The 22,732-nt window shown below is 46.2% G+C and overlaps 2 protein-coding genes across 2 annotated transcripts; one reads left to right on the top strand and one right to left on the bottom strand.

The window, feature by feature from the left end:
• The first annotated feature begins 9,153 nt into the window (after positions 1 to 9,153).
• Positions 9,154 to 13,460, top strand: LOC117517425 (cilia- and flagella-associated protein 47-like). Its single transcript, XM_034178475.1, has 6 exons — positions 9,154 to 9,294; positions 9,421 to 9,565; positions 10,114 to 10,337; positions 11,622 to 11,795; positions 13,207 to 13,350; positions 13,443 to 13,460. Exons 1-6 carry the CDS (start codon positions 9,154 to 9,156, stop codon positions 13,458 to 13,460), a joined length of 846 nt encoding a protein of 281 aa, XP_034034366.1.
• A 6,235-nt stretch (positions 13,461 to 19,695) lies between these two features.
• On the bottom strand, positions 19,696 to 21,029 carry LOC117516138 (coiled-coil domain-containing protein 173-like). Its single transcript, XM_034177034.1, has one exon. It carries the CDS (start codon positions 20,986 to 20,988, stop codon positions 19,945 to 19,947), a length of 1,044 nt encoding a protein of 347 aa, XP_034032925.1. The 5' UTR covers positions 20,989 to 21,029; the 3' UTR covers positions 19,696 to 19,944.
• Between the last annotated feature and the right edge of the window lie 1,703 nt (positions 21,030 to 22,732).

Raw genomic sequence — 22,732 nt, forward strand, 5'->3', positions numbered from 1 at the left:
AGACAAATCCCAAATATGTTCATTTATGCGTTTGTGGAATTGTTCATTTTTTTCTATTCGAATATTTTGTGTGCCGAATAAAAAACTTTGTCACTTTGTCACTTTTGTCAAAATACACAAAAATCAGCTCTTAATACCTGACAGTAAGTAGAACTTACACGTCTGTATTTTTGTTCACTCCTACTCTTGCACTTGCTCACGTGTCTTTGTCTCTTTCATCACTTCACTCTGTCTTCCTGCCTTCACTCTCTTGCACTTGCCTTTGTCCTCCCTGGTCACGCCCCCTTCCAGAACCTTCACTACACCTGTGTCTTGTTGCACTAATTACATCACCAGTTATATAAGCCCTCACAATCGCACAGTCCCTCGCTTGATTGTCGTAAGTATTTCACTTTCCAGCTCTCACGTCCTGCCTTGTTTTGCTTGTTGATCTGCCTGCCGGTATTTGACCTTATTTTGCCTTTGACCACGTTTTTTTGTCTCTGCCTCTGATTGCCAACACGCCATGTATTTTGACCTCAGCCTGTTTATTCGACCAAGCCTCAGCCTTACGTCTGTCTGTACCCTGAGCCTCCCTGAGCCTGGTTCTGCTGGAGGTTTCTTCCTGTTAAAAGGGAGTTTTTCCTTCCCACTGTCACCAAGTGCTTGCTCACAGGGCGTCGTTTTGACCGTTGGGGTTTTTCCGTAATTATTGTATGGCCTTGCCTTACAATATAAAGCGCCTTGGGGCAACTGTTTGTTGTGATTTGGCACTATATAAATAAAATTTATTGATTGATTGACCTTTGCTTCACTGCTGGACCATCTGTGTACCGAATCTGCCTGTTACTATCATTAAACCTTATTGTAACTACATTTGCTGTGAGAGTTCGCATTTGTATCCACTCGATTTGTGCTACGCCCTGACACCAACTAAGAAATAAAATAAGTGAATTCAGAATAAGGACCAGGTGGCCTTAAAACAGGAACCTTCCACTCTGTAAACTGCAAAGGAAATTTTACCGCAGCCATGTTAATTTACAGTGATGAAATTATAACCGTAGAAATTTACTGCATGTAGAATTTTAATGAGTTCATTTTTCATTTGTCAGGTCTTCTAATAACAACAAATTAGAACTTAATTCTGAATATTGTATTTGTACAGCATAAATGAAGAACATAAATTGAAAACCTTCATTGTCTTACTGCAGAGCTTCTCAAACCAAGTCACAAAATGTAGGAGGAGTGACCTCACAACATGTTGACTTGGAGGTCCAAAAAGCAATGGCACCAAAATTCTATCATATGCTGCAATAGTGCCAAGCATAAAAAGATTGTAAGATGTTTTAGATCTCAGTAAGTACTATAAGTACATACTCTTAAAGTGTAGCTCTACAATATATTCTTAATTGTTGTGTGGGCCGCTGAAGAGGAGGTACTGCTGGCCCACCACCAGAGGGCGCCCTGCCTGAAGTGCAGCTTCAGGCACGAGAGGGCGCTGCCGCCTCAGGAACAAGCCGTGGTGACAGCTGTCACCCATCATCCGTGACAGCTGTCACTAATCATCACATCTGGTATAAAAGCAGGAAGACACCTCCACCAAACTGCCGAGATATCATCTTCATCTGGAAGTAATATCCTCAGCCTTTTGTGATATTTGTAAATCTGTTATTGTGAGTGTTTGCAGGAATACCGGTCCGTTTAGTGGAGGCTGTGCAAGACGGCGCTCTTTTTCTTCTGAGGGACCGCTGCAAAGTGTTGAGTGAGAGGTGGAGGTGGAATTCCCACCAGGATTGTTACTGGGTGTTCACACACCCACCCTTTGACTGTCTTTTGCTTTCTGCCAGCAGTACCAGATCCGACACGCCGGGAAGGTGGCCACCTGGGGATTCCGGGACTTGGCAGCTCCAGTATTCCTCGGGTTCGGTGGTGGTGGAAATCGTGTGGTTCCGGTTCGTTTCCAGACGGGCGTCTCCTATCGTCGAGCCTGCCCACACGACACCTTTATTAATTGACTGTTGCACATTCTGAATCTGCTGTGTTTGGTTGTGTCATACACAACAGTAAAGTGTTATAATTTGACTCCTTCCATTGTCCGTTCATTTACGCCCCCTGTTGTGGGTCCGTGTCACTACACTTTCCCAACAGGATATCTCGGCCAGCGTCATGGACTCCGAGGGGCGTCACCAGGCTGTTGAACAACCAATGGGAGAGCAGGGAGCGCAGGCATCTGCAGGAGGCGTGATTGGTGAGCTACAGCATATTCTCACCGCCTTTACGGCTCGAATGGATCAAATAGCCGAGCAAAACATCTTCCTGAACCACAGGGTGGAGGCTCTCTCCGCGCAAGTGGCGGCAAGCGCTCAGGGCGCTGCTGCAGCTCCTCCTCCTGTCGATCCTGTGCTAGATGTTAATGTTCCAGTGGTGGTTCAACAACCCCTCCCACCATCCCCTGAAGCATACATAAGCCCTCCTGAGCCGTATGGAGGTTGTGTGGAGACGTGCGCGGACTTTCTTATGCAGTGTTCGCTCATCTTCGCACAACGTCCCGTCATGTACGCGTCAGACGCAAGCAAAATAGCTTATGTGATTACTCTGCTTCGGGGAGAGGCACGCGCTTGGGCTACAGCGCTTTGGGAGCAAAATTCACGGCTCCTTCACACATACACTGGGTTTGTGAGGATGAATCGCGGGAATTAGATGGGCTTATTGATCTCGTTATACGGTTAGACAATCGGTTGGAGGAACGCCGTCGAGAACGAGACGAAGGACGTGGCCGGGCGCGCGCCGTCCCTCTTCCTTCCGGGTCCGAGAAAGGTCCGCCCTTCCCACGCTCCCTGGCCTCTACGTCCCGTGGGGCGACAGCTCCCCCTGCTGACGAAGCTATGGACACGAGCAGGGCCACATTTAGACCACCTAATAGACAGAGGAGGTTTCCACGCGGGGCGTGTTTTGTTTGTGGCTCAATGGAGCATCAATTGAGCAATTGCCCCAAACGGTTAAACACCAACGCCCGCCCCTAGAGACTGGGCTTAGGGTGGGCCAAGAAATTCACGTGGGACACACACATATTGCCGCACGACTCCCAGTTACAATCCTTAGTGGGGATTTAACCCTTCAGGCCCCAGCACTGGTAGACACAGGGTCAGAAGGGAATCTGTTAGCAGATGGGCCAGGGAGGTAGGGCTCCCTCTGGTGGCGCTACCTACACCATTGCAGGTGCGACATCGATTTGTTGCCAGGCGTGTAGTTCCCGTCCAGCAGGCTGTACAACCTCTCCCGACCTGAGCGCGAATCAATGGAGACCTACATCCGGGACTCCTTAGCTGCCGGGCTGATCCGTAACTCCACCTCTCCGATGGGAGCAGGTTTCTTTTTTGTGGGCAAAAAAGATGGCGGTCTTCGTCCATGCATTGATTATCGGGGGCTGAACGAGATCACGGTTCGCAACCGATACCCGTTGCCTTTGTTGGATTCAGTGTTCACCCCCCTGCATGGAGCCAAAATTTTCACAAAGTTGGATCTTAGGAACGCATACCACCTAGTTTGGATCCGGAAGGGAGACGAATGGAAGATGGCATTTAACACCCCGTTAGGTCATTTTGAGTACCTGGTCATGCCGTTCGGCCTCACTAACGCCCCCGCGACGTTCCAAGCTTTGGTTAATGACGTCTTGCGGGACTTCCTGCACCGATTCGTCTTCGTATATCTGGATGATATACTCATCTTTTCTCCGGACCCTGAGACCCATGTACGTCAGGTCCTGCAGCGGTTGTTGGAGAACCGGTTGTTTGTGAAGGGCGAGAAGTGTGAGTTTCACCGCACTTCTTTGTCCTTCCTGGGGTTTATCATCTCCTCCAACTCCGTCGCCCCGGATCCGGCCAAGGTCGCAGCGGTGAGAGACTGGCCCCAACCTACAAGCCGTAGGAAGCTGCAACAGTTCCTCGGCTTCGCAAATTTCTACAGGATGTTCATTAAGGGGTATAGTCAGGTAGTTAGCCCCCTGACGGCCGTGACCTCACCAGAAGTTCCCTTCACCTGGTCGGATCGGTGCGAAGCCGCGTTTAGGGAGTTGAAACGCCGGTTCTCGACTGCACCGGTCTTGGTGCAGCCCGATCCTGGTCGCCAGTTTGTGGTTGAAGTGGACGCCTCTGACTCAGGGATAGGAGCCGTGCTATCCCAGAGCGGAGAAACCGATAAGGTTCTTCACCCGTGTGCCTATATTTCCCGCAGGTTGACCCCAGCAGAGCGGAACTATGACGTGGGCAATCGAGAGCTCCTTGCGGTGAAAGAGGCTCTTGAGGAGTGGAGACACCTGCTGGAGGGAGCGTCAGTGCCTTTCACGGTTTTCACTGACCACCGGAACCTGGAGTATATCAGGACCGCCAAGCGACTGAACCCCAGGCAAGCCCGCTGGTCACTGTTTTTCAGCCGTTTTGACTTCCGGATCACCTACCGCCCCGGGACCAAAAACCAAAGATCGGATGCCCTGTCCCGGGTGCATGAACAGGAAGTCAAGACCGAGCTGTCGGATCCACCGGAACCCATTCTCCCGGAGTCCACTATCGTGGCTGCTCTGACCTGGGACGTGGAAAGACCGTCCAGGAGGCCCTGGCACGGAGCCCGGATCCCGGAACAGGGCCGAAGAACAGACTATACGTCCCACCAGAAGCCAGAGCTGCCATTCTGGACTTCTGTCACGGGTCCAAGCTCTCCTGCCACCCAGGGGTGCGTAGGACCGTGGCAGTAGTCCGGCAGCGCTTCTGGTGGGCGTCCCTGGAGACTGATGTCCGGGCTTACATCCAGGCCTGCACCACCTGCGCCAGGGGCAAGGCGGACCACCAGAAGGCACAGGGACTTCTACAGCCACTTCCTGTGCCTCACCGCCCCTGGTCCCACATCGGTCTGGATTTTGTCACGGGCCTCCCGCCGTCCCGGGGACACACCACCATACTCACGATAGTGGACCGTTTCTCCAAGGCGGCCCACTTCGTGGCCCTCCCGAAGCTCCCGTCGGCCCAGGAGACGGCGGATCTCCTTGTCCACCATGTCGTCCGGCTGCATGGGATACCAACAGACATCGTTTCGGATCGCGGTCCCCAGTTCTTCTCGCAGGTGTGGAGAAGTTTCTGCCGGGAACTGGGGGCCACTGTAAGCCTCTCGTCTGGGTATCATCCGCAGACTAACGGACAGGTCGAACGGGCCAACCAGGAGTTGGAGCAGGCCCTCAGGTGCACGACCTCCGCACACCCGACGGCTTGGAGTGAACATCTGGCCTGGATCGAGTACGCTCATAACAGCCAGGTCTCCTCTGCCACCGGCCTCTCCCCGTTCGAGGTGTGTCTGGGGTACCAACCCCCTTTGTTTCCTTTGGTGGAGGGAGAGGTCGGTGTGCCCTCGGTCCAGGCCCACCTGCGGAGATGCCGTCGGGTGTGGCGCACCGCCCGTTCGGCCTTGTTGAGGGCCCGGACGAGGGCTAAAGCCCATGCAGACCGTCGACGGTCCCCGGCCCCCACATACCAGCCCGGGCAGGAGGTGTGGCTTTCCACCAAGGACATTCCACTCCAGGTCGAGTCCCCCAAACTAAAAGACCGATTCATTGGACACTTCCCCATCCTCAAGATCCTCAGTCCTACCGCAGTGAGGCTCCAACTCCCGGCCTCACTGCGGATCCATCCGGTCTTTCATGTCTCCAGGATAAAACCGCATCACACCTCGCCCCTCTGTGCACCCGGTCCAGCGCCGCCTCCTGCCCGTATTATCAACAGGGAGCCGGCTTGGACAGTTCGCCGGCTCTTGGACGTCCGTCGAATGGGCCGGGGCTTTCAGTATTTGGTGGACTGGGAGGGGTATGGACCCGAAGAACGCTCCTGGGTGAAGAGGAGCTTCATCCTGGACCCGGCACTCCTGGCCGATTTCTATCGTCGCCACCCGGACAAGCCTGGTCGGGCGCCAGGAGGCGCCCGTTGAGGGGGGGGTCCTGTTGTGTGGGCCGCTGAAGAGGAGGTACTGCTGGCCCACACCCAGAGGGCGCCCTGCCTGAAGTGCGGGCTTCAGGCACGAGAGGGCGCTGCCGCCTCAGGAACAAGCCGTGGTGACAGCTGTCACCAATCATCACATCTGGTATAAAAGCAGGAAGACACCTCCACCAAACTGCCGAGATATCATCTTCATCTGGAAGTAATATCCTCAGCCTTTTGTGATATTTGTAAATCTGTTATTGTGAGTGTTTGCAGGAGTACCGGTCCGTTTAGTGGAGGCTGTGCAAGACGGCGCTCTTTTTCTTCTGAGGGACCGCTGAGTGAGAGTGTTGAGTGAGAGGTGGAGGTGGAATTCCCACCAGGATTGTTACTGGGTGTTCACACACCCACCCTTTGACTGTCTTTTGCTTTCTGCCAGCAGTACCAGATCCGACACGCCGGGAAGGTGGCCACCTGGGGACTCCGGGACTTGGCGGCTCCAGTATTCCTCGGGTTCGGTGGTGGTGGAAATCGTGTGGTTCCGGTTCGTTTCCAGACGGGCGTCTCCTATCGTCGAGCCTGCCCACACGACACCTTTATTAATTGACTGTTGCACATTCTGAATCTGCTGTGTTTGGTTGTCATTCACAACAGTAAAGTGTTATAATTTGACTCCTTCCATTGTCCGTTCATTTACGCCCCCTGTTGTGGGTCCGTGTCACTACACTTTCCCAACACTTAATATTCTTTATGAAATGTTTGCAGATTTATTAAAAGTAAAAACTAAGAAATAACTTGTACAAAAGTATTCACACCCTTTGCTCAATACTTTGTTGATGCACCTTTGGCAGCAATTATAGCTTCAAGTCTTCTAGAATATGATGCCACAAGCTTGGGGCATGTATCTTTGGACAGTTTTGCCCATTCCTCTTTGCAGCACCTCTTAAGCTACATCAGGTTGGATAGGGAGCATCGTGCACAGTCATTTTCAGATCTCTCCAGAGATTCCGTTCTGGGCTCTTGATGGGCCCCTCAAGGACATTCATAGAGTTGTCCTGAAGACACTCCTTTGATATCTTGGCTGTGTGCTTAGGGTTATTGTTCTGCTGAAAGATGAACTGTCGCCCCAATCTCAGGTCAAGAGCACTCTGGAGCAGGTTTCAGCCAGCATGTCTCTGTACATTGCTGCATTCATCTTTCCCTCAATCCTGACTAGTCTCCCAATTCTTGCCACTGAAAAACATCCCCACAGCATGATGCTGCCACCACCATGCTTCACTGTAGGGAAGCTGCCTGGTTTCCTCCAAACATGACACCTGGCATTCATGTGGTACTCACTGGGACCTTCAAAGCAGCAGAACTGTTTCTGTTCCCCAGATTTGTGTCTGGAGAGAATCCTGTCTCAGAGGTCTACAGACAGTTCCTTTGACTTCATGCTTGGTTTGTGCTCTGACATGCACTGTCAACTGTTGGACAGGTGTTTGCCTTTCAGTAAATCATGTCCAATCAACTGAATTTACCCCAGGTGGACTCCAGTTAAGCTGTAGATACATCTCAAGGATGATCAGTTTAAACAGAATGCACCTGAGCTCAATTTTGAGCTTCATGGCAAAGGCTATGACTAGTTATGTATATGCAATTTCATATATTTTTTTTTAATTTTTAATAAATTTGCAAAATCTAAAAAAAAAAAAAAAAAAAAAAAGGTTTTTACATTGTCATTTTGGGGTATTATGTGTAGAATTTTGAGGAAAAAATTTCATCCATTTTGGAAAAAAGCTGTAACATAACAAAATGTGGAAAAAGTGAAGTGGTTTGAATACTTTCCAGATGCACTGTACCTCCAGTTAAAAAAAAAAAAATACTCTGTCTGTCCAGTTTTCCTGCTCTATAAATCCAGAAAGGCCAGAACTGAATTCTTGCTGTGGAGCAAAATTTCCTGAGTGTTTTTTTGCCTGTCTGCTCAATTGTCTTCTGTGTTGCGTGAACATCTTTGTGTCCAGATGTTGAAGCCAGTGATTTCTTGAGTACAGTGAAGAGTGTTTGTCTGAATGCTGGAGAAGCTCACACTCTGAACATCCACTACCTGCCATTCTGTCCAGGCAACAAGTGCTGCTTAGTACTACTTGTCTGTCCACAGGTTAGTGCATGTACCTCTGTGTGGGTGATTCTTAGACTACGGGCACTTATGTCCTTTGATCATATTGTATGAAAAACAGAAAAAAGGGGAAATTTCACACTTTTATAGTTATCTTTACAATGAAAGTGTGTTAAGAAATTTGTTCTAGTAGTCTATGATGACTTTTTCACCTTTTTTCAGCATCATTATATGCAAATATTGCCGTTTTGTGCTTGTCCCACACCCAGACTTTTGATCTTCAATGATAAAAATGAATGGTAAAGAAACGTTTTTTCTAATGTTTTAAAATATCTCTGAATAAAATATCAGTAAAATAATCAAAACATAATTGGGGTATTCAATGTCATACAACTGTTGTAATTTTTTTAAACAAAATGTAGTTGTCCCACACTATTGCCGTAATTTCCACCACAACACTGTAATGTCCCTTTAAACAGTTTGTATGAAAGATTGTTTGAGTAGTTTCTATGGAGATAAACAGTGACATCAGCGCACATGTATATAGTGCCAAATCACAACAAACAGTTGCCCCAAGGCGCTTTATATTGTAAGGCAATGGTGTGGTGGAAATTACATTTACAAGGCCAATAGTGCCCGTAGTTAAAGAATCACCCATAAATGGAAAAGTAAATAAATGGAAAATAGGGTTTATAGCAATATAATGTATTTTATTTCTTTAATATATAAAAAAAATCACATTTCCATTTAGGTGGATGAACAATGTTTGAACATTTCAGCTTCAATTTTCTGTTGGACCACTGATGAAGGAAGAAAGAACCTCACACAGTGGTTTTGTGTGCTTAAAACTTTAGCACAGGACTGTTAGCGATGTTTATGTTTTCATCTTTTGTGGTTGCAGAAATTATGAAGAAAACAAATATTCACAGACCTCTGAAGAAGTACAATAGCTGTGTTGTTGGATAAGTTCTTTATTTTGGAATCAGAAATGATGTAAAATGACCTCAAAATCCTGTTATTTTCATAGGAGGCTCGAGTGTGTGTGAACCAGTGCTAAGCCTTCACTGCGTGGTGGGACAGGTGTGTGATGAGGTGCTGCGTGTGCCACTAGTCAACATGGCCCGGGAGCAAGCACTGGCTATATGGGGTCAGCTCAGCATGAGTGCCGAGGAGCATAGAAGAAGGATGCTGACACAAACTATGCACAGCAGCACCTTGAGGGCAGCCATTTTAGCACGCAAGCTCACCAAACAACAGGTGAACATACACACATCCAATGAAAAGCAGCATTAACAGAGGAAATTTAAAAAAAAGAAAAACATGCACTGATGTTACAGTTGGTGTTTCAGTCAACTAACTTTTGCTTTTGCTGCCATCCATTAGGTCCATCTGTTGAGAAGTGTTGGTGTCAGTGATGGAGTCGAGTACAGTGTGGCAGTTTCTTTGCCAGCGCACTTTAAATTACCTACATCTGTTACAATGCCTATAAGAAAAGACTCTAAGATACAACTGGAAGATAATCCTGCAGGTACATACTCATTCCAGTTAAACTATGTCAGACATGGTCTCTTTCTGCCCAGTTGCCTGCTGTTCTTTTTTTTTGGGGGGGGGGGGGGGGGGTCGTTAGTATCAACACCTCTAAGCTATACAACATAGCTGGTCTCACATCTGTCTTGCAAACTTTCCCGCTTCACTCTTGCAGATATTCATTGGTCACGGCACCCTACCTGCACTCTCTTCTTCACCTCTCTACCACACGCTCCATTACTTTGGACAGTTAGCCCCAAGCATTTAAATTCATCTACTTTCACCTCCTTTACCATATTTGCAACCGCACTATTCCTCCGTCCTCCCCAGGGTCGGACTGGGAAGATAAGTCAGGCCAAGAGTCATATACCCATCCAGGTGACTCCCAAAGTGTGGGTGAAAAATGTTTTTGTGTGTGATTTTTATTTTTTTTCCCAGTTGTACTACCAATAGTGACAGTACGTACACACATCAGAGGTTTGACATTGGTGCATATTTGTTTATTTTATTGGAGTGTAAATGTGACATTTTTGTGTACGCTGCTGTAAGAGCTGTATCACATCACTATAACTTCAGAATGTTTATATTTCTCCTTCAATTGTTCTTCCTCTCCTGCTTGTGTCTCTTCCTCTCTCAACTCGGTAGAAAATGAATGTTTGGAAATCCCATTTCAATTCAAAGCGGACTCTGCAGGACAATTTACGTGTCAGCTGAGCTTGAGGTCTTGGTGGGATACTTGGGTGTACCTGCTGGTGGTGCTGGCGACTCCACAGGTAGAGAATAGCTGAGGTGACAACACGGTCAAGTCTGAATACTTCTATCCAACAGTTCAAGACGAGGACAGCATGTTGGTGATGCTTGAGCAATTGCCAGAAAGAACCCCTGTTCTTTCTGGCATGCTTTAATCTCATACATTTTCTCTGAACGTTTCACTAGCAGTGACCATAACCCATGCTCAAATCCTCACCTCACTCTCACATAACCACAAGCATTAAGTCTGAGGCAGCCTTTGGTATGGGAGGACGTTTTCAGTAGAGTGCCTTTATTAGAGAGAGTGGTGACACGAGTCGAAAAAATCGGTCACGTGACTCATGGTACCATCTTGGGTTCAAAATAACATTCACTGATAATCTGTCTGCATGTAAATCCAGCTATTTTATTTATTTATTTGCTGAAAATGACGGACTGATGTGCATTTGGATGCACAAATAGGCACAGCAAGGGCTTCAAGATGTACAGATTCCTTTTAGATCCAAACAGAAGAAAAATTTGGGAAAATAAAGTCAGCTGTGTAGGATGGAAGCCGACATCATCGTCAAAGCTTTGAGAGGTAAATTTATTGTTCAGTCCTATGAACAGCAAAACTCAACTAAACCAATGTCGTAATAACCAGATATTCGCAGTCACCAGACAAAAAAAGTCCCAAAGTTTTTGCATTGATTTCCATGTAATAAGCATTGTATATAAAAGTTCTCATAATTATGAGATCAGGTGTCTCCTGATCTCGTAATTATGAGATCATGGGTCTAATTAATTTTTTTTATCCAGTGAATGCAATACGTATTCGTGCAATACGCTTCTGTACATACAGAGACTAAAAAGTGTCGTTTTAAAAAAAATTTACTGTTTTGTCCTCGCAACCCGAACCTGGAAAAGCTGTTGAAGATGAGTGAGTGAGAAACTGTTTTGTCATAAAAAAATTTGCACAATGATTCATAGGATTGTTTGACCTGCAAAGGATCCACTTGATGTATCCTTCATTTTGGGGGGAAATAAGGCTGTGAACATCAGCCATTTCCCAAGCAATCTTTGAAAAGGTACAGAGTAGTCACTCCACTTATGATTAGAACACAGATAGAGCATGTATTCCTTTCTTGGGGCAGGGCACGAGTAGATTCCATTATCGGAGCATGCTGTATTTGTCAGCATTATCTGAGTTTTCCAGATTTGTTCACATAAAATTGATGGATTGGTCCTGATGTTATTTGTATACACACTTATGCAAACTGTGCAGTTAATGTGACAGAGCAAGAAATGTTGCGCCTTTTTTCTTACAGGGCAAGCTCTCCATATATAATGACCATGAAGGAACCAAGCCCATGTTGACCCTCAGAGGAATAGGAGAGCACCGCCTGCCTGTGGACCACGTGGTATTACACTGCACTGTCGGGCAGACAACAACCACACAGCTCATTGTCCCCAACTTTACCCAGAATAAACTGGCCCTTCAGGTATACACATGCAACCTACACAATTTTCCTTGAAATTCTTGGTGATTCAGATGGTGGGGTAAACCACTGAACCAACCTGGAAAGCCCAAAGGAAATATGAGGGTTCTCTGGGAATGTTTGGTGGGAGAACTTGTCCAGGGCCCTTCAGCTCACACTTCTGAAGAAACTTCTGTTGTGTCTTGAAGGATGCCGGGGACATGATATGGGAGTGGTTCATGTTCAAAGCTGCTTTGAGTTGTGCTGGATTATACTGTTTTCTCTTCAGACTGAACACAAACACACAGAGGCAGAGATGGAAAATAAGTGTTTATTTTACTAGTTGTTTTCGTCATCATGGCAATCCCTCTGTGGCGGATCTCTTTATTGATTCCTGGACCGGATGGTGGACACGGAGAAAATCTACATCCAGGGTTGATCTAGCCATGCCTGTGTGTGGGGTTTGTTTAACATGTGAATGATGTTGCACACTGACAAACACGCGACCATTGATAAATCCTTCTCCTGGTCTGATGGCTGGCAAATCCCAGATGACTCGTGTCTGAGGACCTTCTCCAGCCTTCATCCACCTTCACAGCCATTGGGTTTCAAGCCATAGCCTCCTCTGCCTGATCCGCCATTGAGGTCTGCTTGAGGTTTCTTTCTTAATATCATCAGAGGGAGTTTTGCCACCTGCTTGCTCAAGAGGGTTGGTAAGGTTACACCTTACTTATGTAAAGTGCCTTGAAGCAGCTTTGTTGTTATTTGGTGCTATATAAATGAAAATAAATTGAACTGAAATTCTTGTTTCACCAGAGTGCCATTAACTGTCTTGTGTTCAAGGTTCCAAGCCTTATGTACCTTGCCGTGGCCTGCTATATTTTGTGTTCCGAAGGTTTAAAAAAAGTCAGGTAATTCTTTATTTTATCCTTTTGATGTGATAGCATGTCAGACAAGACCATCTGGTTCACAAAGGGTTTGATGGTGGTTTGTTTGTTTAAATCCAAATGGAAGGTTCAGCTGTTCTCTCTAATTAATAACTAAAGTTCAGTCAAAAATATCCAACCCATCCTGACCCCTTCTGTTAGTAATGGTTAAGGCCCAACCTGTCATTCTACCTGAACCTCCCAAGGTGTCTTCTCAACAACAGCATAAGCTTAAGGAGAGGTTTTAGAAGACTGACTGACATGAAAAAAAAAAGAGTCATAGCCAAGCACCCAAACACAAGCATAGAGCTGGAATTTAAGTAGGTACATGAAAAATCAGAAGGTTTATATTCACAACCAATCTCTAACCTATGGGTATCTTGTACCTTGCATACTCACACACCTCTAACTTAACACAGGTAGAGCCACTTACTGTAGCTGCCTAGCCTTGAGAACTAGGAGTTTTCAGGTTAAATACATGGGGATTTCACATATGTATGTGTGCACAGGTGATGACAGACCTGTCTGTTGTGAGTGGTTCACCCTCCCTGATGATCAAACCTGGCTGTAATACTCCGTATTCCCTGGCTGTGTCACCTTGGAAGCGAGGAAAGCACTCAGGTGATTATTCTCTCTCTCTGTTTGTGATTGTGGTGTGTAATTGTGTGAATAAATATAGATGTCTCCTGCACTCTGTTATGGATGAGTGTGTCCAGTGTCTGGGTTCTTGTGGTTGATTTTCCAGTCAGGTGTGAACGAATGAATCTCAGTGAGATTGCAAAGGCGAAGAAACAGGTGAAGGCAGGTAAAACTGCAGGTATCTTTGGTATCTGAGCTGACCTTCATTTGGTGGGTAGACATGCATGTGTACAAAGTGCAGTACTGCACTGTGGAGGTAAAGCATCTATTTATTGATACAGATGCACACAGATGAATGCGTACTTGATGTACTTTATCCCTGTTTTACATATATATACCCTCATTTTACCTGTTTCAAGCTGAAAACCTCCACATTTCAGGCTCTATTGATCCAGGACGTTGTGAGAGAACAGAAGTTTCAGAAGAAGTCAGTTTCAGCATTTTATCCGGATATTCCACTGTTAAAGGAGATTTTTTTAATGAAAGTGGAGTGAGTATATGAGAAATTGTTTAACAGCTGGACATGTTCCAACTTGTCCTTAAGGCTTCCAACAGAGGTGTTTTTCCTGTGGCGGAGCGTCGCAGCGGCTGCGAGCCGACGCTGCGACGTGTATTCTATTTGCACTGCCCATGGACTCACGAGGGGAAACCTGAGATTTTCTGTTTTAAGAAAAGGTTATTTTTTTGAGTTTTTTCCTCCAACAAAATTGGTGGAGCATCCAGAGGAAACCCACGGAAACACACGGAGAACATGCAAACTCCACACTCTCACGAGCACCACTAGCTTAGCTTATAGTAAGTCCTTTCGGCTGCTCCCTTGTTTTGCCACAGCAAATCTAATGTGGATCTGCATGTTGAATTGGCACAGGTTTTACACCGGATGCCCTTCCTGATGCAACTCCACATTACATGGAGAAATGTGGCAGGTGTGGGATTTGAACCCGGAACCTTCTGCACTGAAACCAAGCGTATTAACCACTTGGCCACCACCCTGTACCACTAGCTTAGCTTATGGCAAGCTAAAAGTGGACACTCTTGTTTTGGCCGAACTTCTAGACAGTTTTTGGGTAATCTGTGTTAGTACACGCTCACAGCCAATGTGCTTGATGAATTCCTGCGCAAAAAGTAGTTCCTGTGAGATAATGAGTATATCTCATCTAAATTAATTCTAAAAATTTCACAGTAATAAAATTATAAAGATAACTGAAGTTTTAAGAGTGGCCGTAATAAATATTTAAGAAACTTAAAGTTTATGAGCAATTTCACCTGTTATTGCTCAAGCACATAGATACAAAATTTATTTGGTTTCTGGGGCCCCGCGGGCCCTAAACCCCAACTCGACCCCCTGCAAATTTTCCTCGGATTTCACAATTTTCATTTCATAGCCCTGACATTGTAAACATTGACATGATGCAGTTTGTTGCTGAAGAGTTCAGAAACATACAATTGGAATGTTTCAATGGCCATTTACAGTTGGCGATAAAAGACTTTGGTGTTATCTTCGTGTTCAAGTCAGAACAAGAAGCTGCACTTAGTGCCCCCGTGACGAAATGAGTCAAATTTTCGTGACAGGGTTTTTTAACTCACTATTCCTAACCTTACGCCTACCCCCGAGCCAAACCTTAACCATAACCTAATCTTACTCTGTCCCCCCACCCTAACCATAACCACCATAATATCATATATTACATAATATTATAATAATATATTACATTACATTTATATATTAAATGTATTATATTAATATTGTGCACTTTCCGCAACCAAGTACAAACATTGAGACATGGAGAGTTTGGGGAAGATTCAAACAACACAGACACACAGACAGTTATTTTAATAGTTACTTCTGTTATGTGTCGACGCGGGTTGAGGAGCGGACCTGCGTCTGACAGAACCCAGCGGTACAAATAACCAGAAGGCGGTTCCCAACAGAAACAATTTATTTTTCACCTGTGCTTACAAATGTAAAACATAAAAAAATGTCCCTCTGGTGGAGTGATAAGTGGCACGTTCTCCAGTGCCCGTAAGGATTAAACCCGGCGCTCCTGGACTCACTACCACCGCCAAACACCCCCCAGGTGGACACGACGAACCGATTCTCTGTGGAGTAAAGAGAAGGTGAGGTGAGTCAGCAGATACAACTCTATCTTTCGCATAACACACGCTATCAGCAACATACTTAGGTCAATGTTTCTTTTTAACTTTATGCACGTGAACAGCCTCTCACAACCAGTGGAGGATCACTTATCCTGCACGCCACCGCAGTGAGAAGCAAGCTGCACAATTCTCTTCACAGTCTCAGTTTACTGTGTAACAAAACACCAAGATACTATCAACAATTACTTAATCACTTAATTACCTTTAGCGTGTGCTGACAGCATGTGTCCTCACCCTTCCCTGCTTCACGGGCTCGATATGTCAAACCAGGCACGGTCCTCAGTGTCTCTCAAACGAACGTCACAAGGTCGAGTTCCCGGCAGTTCTGCTCAAATCACACATGACTTATATGCAGAACGCCATCCAATTATCTGCTCCAGCTGCAAGTCTTCAAGGCCGCACGTGAGCCCCTGCCACAGGTGTTCCACATGACACTAATAAGGGTGAGGACTCTTCAGCCAGCACTTTCTCCACAGACAAATCAGCCCTCATGCCACCTGGAGAGCAAAGAAAAGAAAAGAACACCAACACAACCAGCCACGCCCCCAACACACAACAGTACCCCCCCATCAACGGGAAGCCTCCCGGCAACCGAAGCAACCAGGCCCGAGAACAGCATCCCCCTCCAGGGTCCACGTCAGGAAGCAGGACAGGCACCGCAGCAGGAAGGCCGGCTGGAATCAACAAAAACCCCCAAAACATTCCCCCAAAAAACAAAATCACTCACACAGAAAAAAAAAACACAAAAACCCACCCAACAACCTCCCCAGGGGACCGTCCCATCAACCCCGGGAAGAAAAGAAAAATTCCCAAATGTCAAAACCCCCAACACAGTCCCACAAACACAATACAAACGTAAATGCATAAAAGAAAAATAACAAACAACCCCCCCAGAATGACCTGCAGAGCCCAACCCCCCCCAGAAGGCCTTCATTGCCAGTTCCAGGAGGAACTGCCAAAACCATAAGCCCAACAAAGGTCCCCAGGTGCACATGGAGCAACACGGCGCCCCCCCCCAGGGGACCGTACCATCAACCCCAGGAGGTACCCACCCCACAACCCCGGAACCCCAGACTTGGTCACACATGGCTGGTCGGTCCCAAGCCAACTCCCCCCCAGGGGACCGTCCCATCAACCCCGGAGGTGGAACCCGGAAGGAAAACAAAACAAAATCAAAAACCAACCCCCGGAGGACAACCAAAAACAACCCCGGGGGGATAGAAATGACCATAAATCCCGTTACCCTCCCCAGCACCCCGAAAGACCCTAGGTCCCTTCCAGAGCCCCCCGGCGGCACACCTTTGGCAAACGGCCCAAAATAGTAAGCCGGAGAAGGGAACAAGGAAAAAACTAACCCAGCTCAACCCCAAGGCGCAGCAGAGAACTGGAAATGCATCCAGTGCCACAACTCGACCATACCCCAGCCACACGGGAGGGGTGGAACTACCGAAATGGCGAATGGCAACAGATCGGCCCACCCCTCCGACTGAGGTAAGTCTCCGCTGCACCACACCCCGGCAACACCAATGACGAACGGTACAAAGGCTCACCGAGGCTGGAGTGGAACCGGGCCCTAACCAAACCAAAAAAAACGCCTCCAACACCCCCCCTAGGTGCAGAGGTCTTCTGAGAATGCTCAGCGACCAACCTGCACCACCCCACAACCCACAAGACGAACAGTCTTGGGGCAAGTGAGGTCGGGGTTAGGGATGTAGAGAAATAAAAACAACAAAATAAAACGACCCAACAACCCAAAACAAAAAATACCTAAACCACATACAAACTTGACAATTAAGTGAGCCCATCGATCACTCCACCAGATACGCCCCTAACTCCCCAAACACGCATAACCCCTAATTAAAGAAAACAAAACATTTACTTGTGCTGGAAATTTTTTTTTTTTTTTTTTTTTTGTTATTGTGTTATATTGCCTGTCCCAGAACACTTGGAGTTACGTCGCCGTTATTTCTCTTGACGTTTACGTGTCGGGGCAATACAGACATCTCTACTCGTCCGAGCTGCATGGGCTCGTCAACAGGAGGAGCTGGAGGTCCTGTCGGAGGAGCCTCAGTGGGGCGAAGAAGAGGCGGCCCAGACCTGTGTCGGGGAAAGCCCCGAGACAAAAAAAAAACGCTCTGATGGGCGTCCTCTCTCGCGTCCACGCTCCCTCATCCGATCATCCAAACGAATCACCAACGATATTAGCTCATCTAAATCGTTTGGCTCATCACGGACCGCCAGCTCGTCTTTTAGTGCCTCATTTAACCCGTCTATAAACACGCCCCGTAAAGCTACGGCATTCCAACCAGATTGAGCAGAAAAAATCCGAAAGTCCACGGAATACTCCGCCGCACTCCGCCTCCCCTGCCTGAGATTCAGCAACCATTGAGCACCGGTATTCGTTTTCACCGGATGGTCAAAAACCAATCGGAACTCCCGGGAAAAATCCTTAAAGGACCCTAACAATGGCGAGTTGTTCACAACGCAGTGACCCAAGCTAAGGCGTCGCCTCGGAGCAGATTTGTTACATAGGAAACACGACTTCCATCGGAAGAGAAGGAAGCCGGTCGCTGAGTAAAAACCAAAGAACATTGCATCAGAAACGAAGCACAAGCTTCGGCGTCTCCCGCATAAGGCTCCGGGTGACAAATAACCGGTTCAAACACCGTATCCCTGGGTGACGGAGTTATCTGCCCCGGTATCGATGATGCCACAGCTGGAGCTGCAGGAAGCGGAACGGCTTGCGCTGCAAGCTCCGTAACACGGGCGTCTGTTTGTTCAAGTCGATTTGCGAGATGCTGTAATTGCTCCCATATTTTCTCCAAGTGTTCTTGCACCTTTTCGGCAAAAGGAACCGCCTCTGCCGCTGGGTCCATTATAAAATGGCCGGGAACTACTGTTATGTGTCGACGCGGGTTGAGGAGCGGACCTGCGTCTGACAGAACCCAGCGGTACAAATAACCAGAAGGCGGTTCCCAACAGAAACAATTTATTTTTCACCTGTGCTTACAAATGTAAAACATAAAAAAACGTCCCTGTGGTGGAGTGATAAGTGGCACGTTCTCCAGTGCCCGTAAGGATTAAACCCGGCGCTCTTGGACTCACTACCACCGCCAAACACCCCCCAGGTGGACACGACGAACCGATTCTCTGTGGAGTAAAGAGAAGGTGAGGTGAGTCAGCAGATACAACTCTATCTTTCGCATAACACACGCTATCAGCAACACACAGGTCAATGTTTCTTTTTAACTTTATGCACGTGAGCAGCCTCTCACAACCAGTGGAGGATCACTTATCCTGCACGCCACCGCAGTGAGAAGCAAGCTGCACAATTCTCTTCACAGTCTCAGTTTACTGTGTAACAAAACACCAAGATACTATCAACAATTACTTAATCACTTAATTACCTTTAGCGTGTGCTGACAGCATGTGTCCTTACCCTTCCCTGCTTCACGGGCTCGATATGTCAAACCAGGCACGGTCCTCAGCGTCTCACAAACGAACGTCACAAGGTCGAGTTCCCGGCAGTTCTGCTCAAATCACACATGACTTATATGCAGAACGCCATCCAATTATCTGCTCCAGCTGCAAGTCTTCAAGGCCGCACGTGAGCCCCTGCCACAGGTGTTCCACATGACACTAATAAGGGTGAGGACTCTTCAGCCAGCACTTTCTCCACAGACAAATCAGCCCTCATGCCACCTGGAGAGCAAAGAAAAGAAAAGAACACCAACACAACCAGCCACGCCCCCCCAACACACAACAACTTCTTTAATATTAATTATATCAGGTCAGCGCCTCATAGCACGAGACGGGAGTGGTGGGAGGTGGACGCTTGCCCCTGTGTCTTTTGAAGTCCTGCTCATCCCGCTCGTCTTTGGGGTCTTGAGCATGATGGGTGGCAGGCGGACTCTCTTTGTCAGCAGCCGCCCGCTCGCCTGCTGATTGACCTCATTGGTCACCTGCGGTAGAACCTCAGTGCTGCTCATCTTTGGGGTCTTCAGCATAGTGGGAGCCAGGCGGTCTCTCTTTGTCAGCAGCCGCCCGGTCTCCTGCTGATTGACCTCATTGGGGTCTCTCTTTGTCAGCAGTTGCCCAGTCTCCTGCTGATTGACCTCATTGGTCACCTGCGGTAGAACCTCAGTGCTGCTCTTCTTTGGGGTCTTCAGCATAGTGGGAGCCAGGCAGTCTCTCTTTGTCAGCAGCTGCCCGGTCTCCTGCTGATTGACCTCATTGGTCACCTGAGGAAGAACTTCAGTGCCAAGCTGTAGCTTCTTGTGATACTGCTGTTCCCTCATCTCCTGGGTTTCAGCAGTGGAATAGCTGGGCAACACATTGCCTTGAACTGAAAAGAAGCTCGTTCTCTTCACATCCCCTGCCCGCAAAGCTGAAAGAAGAGGACGAGTAGTCTGTCCTCCCCCTAAAGCTTTGTCTAATTCCTCCTTGACGTATCATTGGAACTTTTGCTCCTTCTCAGCGAAGGTTTCTGCTTGCTTCTTCTCAAATGCCTTGTCCTCCTGCTCCAGCTTCTGCTTTTGGGCACGTTTCTCATCTATGAGAGTTTTATTTTCCTCTTTGACCTTGACGCACTTTTCTCTTCTGCTCTTTGCCTCCAGTTGTTCCTTCTCCTGAAACAACCTGTCAGCTTCCTTCAGTTCTTTCAGATGGACCAGGCTTTCCTCTTTGGCCACCGTTTTCTTCAGCTGCTGTTCTTTTCTTACAGTTTCTCTGTGATTGGCGATGGACTGAAGCTCTGCTGCCTTCTTTATCTCCTTCATTTTGATCTCCTGTTGGTCTTTGGCAGTTTTCTCTGCCACGGCTTTCAGATGCCTCTCCTCTTTCAGGGCCTCGTCAGCGCTCTGCTTCTTCTTCATGTCTGCCAGTTTCTCCCTGGCCATGTGCTTCGGGACTTGCAGTTTTGCAAACTTCTCAGCTTGTTCAGATTTATTTTGGGCAGCTTTCTCTGCGTGCTCTATCTGAACAATTTGGATTTTACTGTCCTCCAGCTTCTGTCTTTCCTCCTCTTTTTCTCTTATTTCCTTTTTCATGGACAGTTGATCTTCTCTTTCTTTCAAAAGGGTTTTCCTTTGTTGTTCTACAAACTGTTTTTTCTCCTGTTCACTCATCGCCATCGGCCCAAAAGAAACAGCTTCCTGTTTCTTTTGGGCCATTTTTTCTTGTTCTTTAAGCAGTTCTTTCTCCTTGATTTTCTGTCTGTGTTCTTCAGCGAGAGCCTGGGCTTTAAGTCTTCTCTGAAGAGCTTTCTCCTGCTCTTGTTGAAGGGCTTCTTTGTTTTCAGCCTCTTTCTTTCTCCAGAACTTTTTCTCTTCTTCTTTGGCCTCTTTCTCTTTAGTTTTTTTAATTTCGATGAGGGTTTTATTCACCTGCGCCATGTGTGATGACAGGATTCCTCTATTGAATTTTGCAGCTTGCTCTGTTTGATGAAACCGGTGCTCTTCCAGTTCTTCCAGACACTTCTTTCTGAACTCTTCCATATCTGCCTTTTTTTGTGCAATTCCTGCATCAGCTTCAATGTCGCTTTGTGCTCGTTGCTCCAGTAAAACATCCCTTGCGTTTCGTTTTCTATCCATTTTAATCATGGCTTCTTTAACTTCTTTAGCCCTTTTAGCAAATGCTTCTCGTTGTTCTGCAATCTGTTTCTGCGCCTTTTCCATAAGGACTTTTGGTTTCATTTTCATTGTTTCCAGCTCAGCCCTTGATGCAATAAGAATCCGCTTTGAAGGCTTCATCATCCTGGTTTTGCCAGCCATGCTGAGCTCCTGTTGATCAACCTGTTTTGTTTTATTTGTGGGACAATACCACAGTCTTTAGGGCGATGCTCTGTGTAGTCAAATTATTTTGCTTTACACTTGTGTACTTTAGTCTTAAATTACTGAAGTTTATAGTTTACTTTAAAGGTTAAACATCTGTAGTCAAATTCTAACTTAATGGTACAAATTCTACACTGAAAAAAATGCTGCTTTGGATCAACTTAAAAAAATTGATGTAATTTGTTCCAGCAAATTTTTTTAGTTGCTCACAATGTATATTTAGGATTTTGTAAAGTGATTCCAGCAGATTTAAACTGGAAACCACAATTTTCCTTTAGACCAATGTAAATAAGTACTTTGAATGAAGTACACTGTGTTTCACTTTTTTCAGTGTACAGCTGTTCATCATATTCCAGAAATCATCATTTTCCAGGCCTTTGATTATTTTCTAAAACAGCTTCCTCAAATAAAAAAAGTACTTTTTGGAAATGTATGATAATATTTTCCCTCATAACCTGGAAGTCACAATATGCTGGATCTATGTACCCCTGCAGTTTTATGTGATTATTTCTTATGATTTACTGTCTACTCCATTATTTTTTTTTTTCTTATTTTGTTCTGCTGTACATGTTTTACATATCTTTTATTTTTTAACTTTGTCACATTGTGCATTATATTTCCTTGGTTATTTGTAAATTTAAATTGTTCTGTTATAATGTTGTAATTGGCCATTTACAAAATTAAGGTAAAATTGTCATTATGGGAAATAAGAACATATTAAAATGTGAATCATGAAACTAATTATGATGTTAACAACTTCCTTATTAATCATTAGCACTATTGTAATTGTGTTTATTATTAGGGCCCGAATAGGACAAAGTCCTATGAGGACCCTATCATAATCGTGCTGTTTATTAGGGGCTGAGTAGGACAAAGTTCTACAGGGACTGTATTGTAATTGTGCTGTTTATTATTAGGGCCTGAGTTGGACAATGTTCTAAGAGGATTCTATTGTAATTATGTTGTTTATTATTATTAGGGCCCAAGTAGGACAAAGTCCTACGAGGACCCTATTGTAACTGTGCTGTTTACTATTATTATTATTATTAGGGCCTGAGTAGGACAAAGTCCTATGAGGACCCAATTGTAATTATTATTATTATTAGGGCCTGAGTAGAACAAAGTGCTACGAGGACCCTATTGTAATCTCTCTGTTTATTATTATGGCCTGTTGGAAAAATTGTAAATTTGCCTTATTTTGTTTTCACTTAAATGTCTAAAGGAATTGTTTTCTTTAGTTTGAAGTACAAGTAACCCATGACGTGATTAATGCAAAGTGTCTGTTTTCAATACGCAGTGTTCAGATACATGAGATATGTGAGGTCTTGTTTTGCTTACTCAGAACAAGTAGAAGTCTCTCATGGCGTAATTAATGCAATGTCTGTTTTTCATATGCAGTGTTCAGATA

Source organism: Thalassophryne amazonica, chromosome 1, assembly GCF_902500255.1.
Source record: "Thalassophryne amazonica chromosome 1, fThaAma1.1, whole genome shotgun sequence".
NCBI lineage: Eukaryota > Metazoa > Chordata > Actinopteri > Batrachoidiformes > Batrachoididae > Thalassophryne > Thalassophryne amazonica.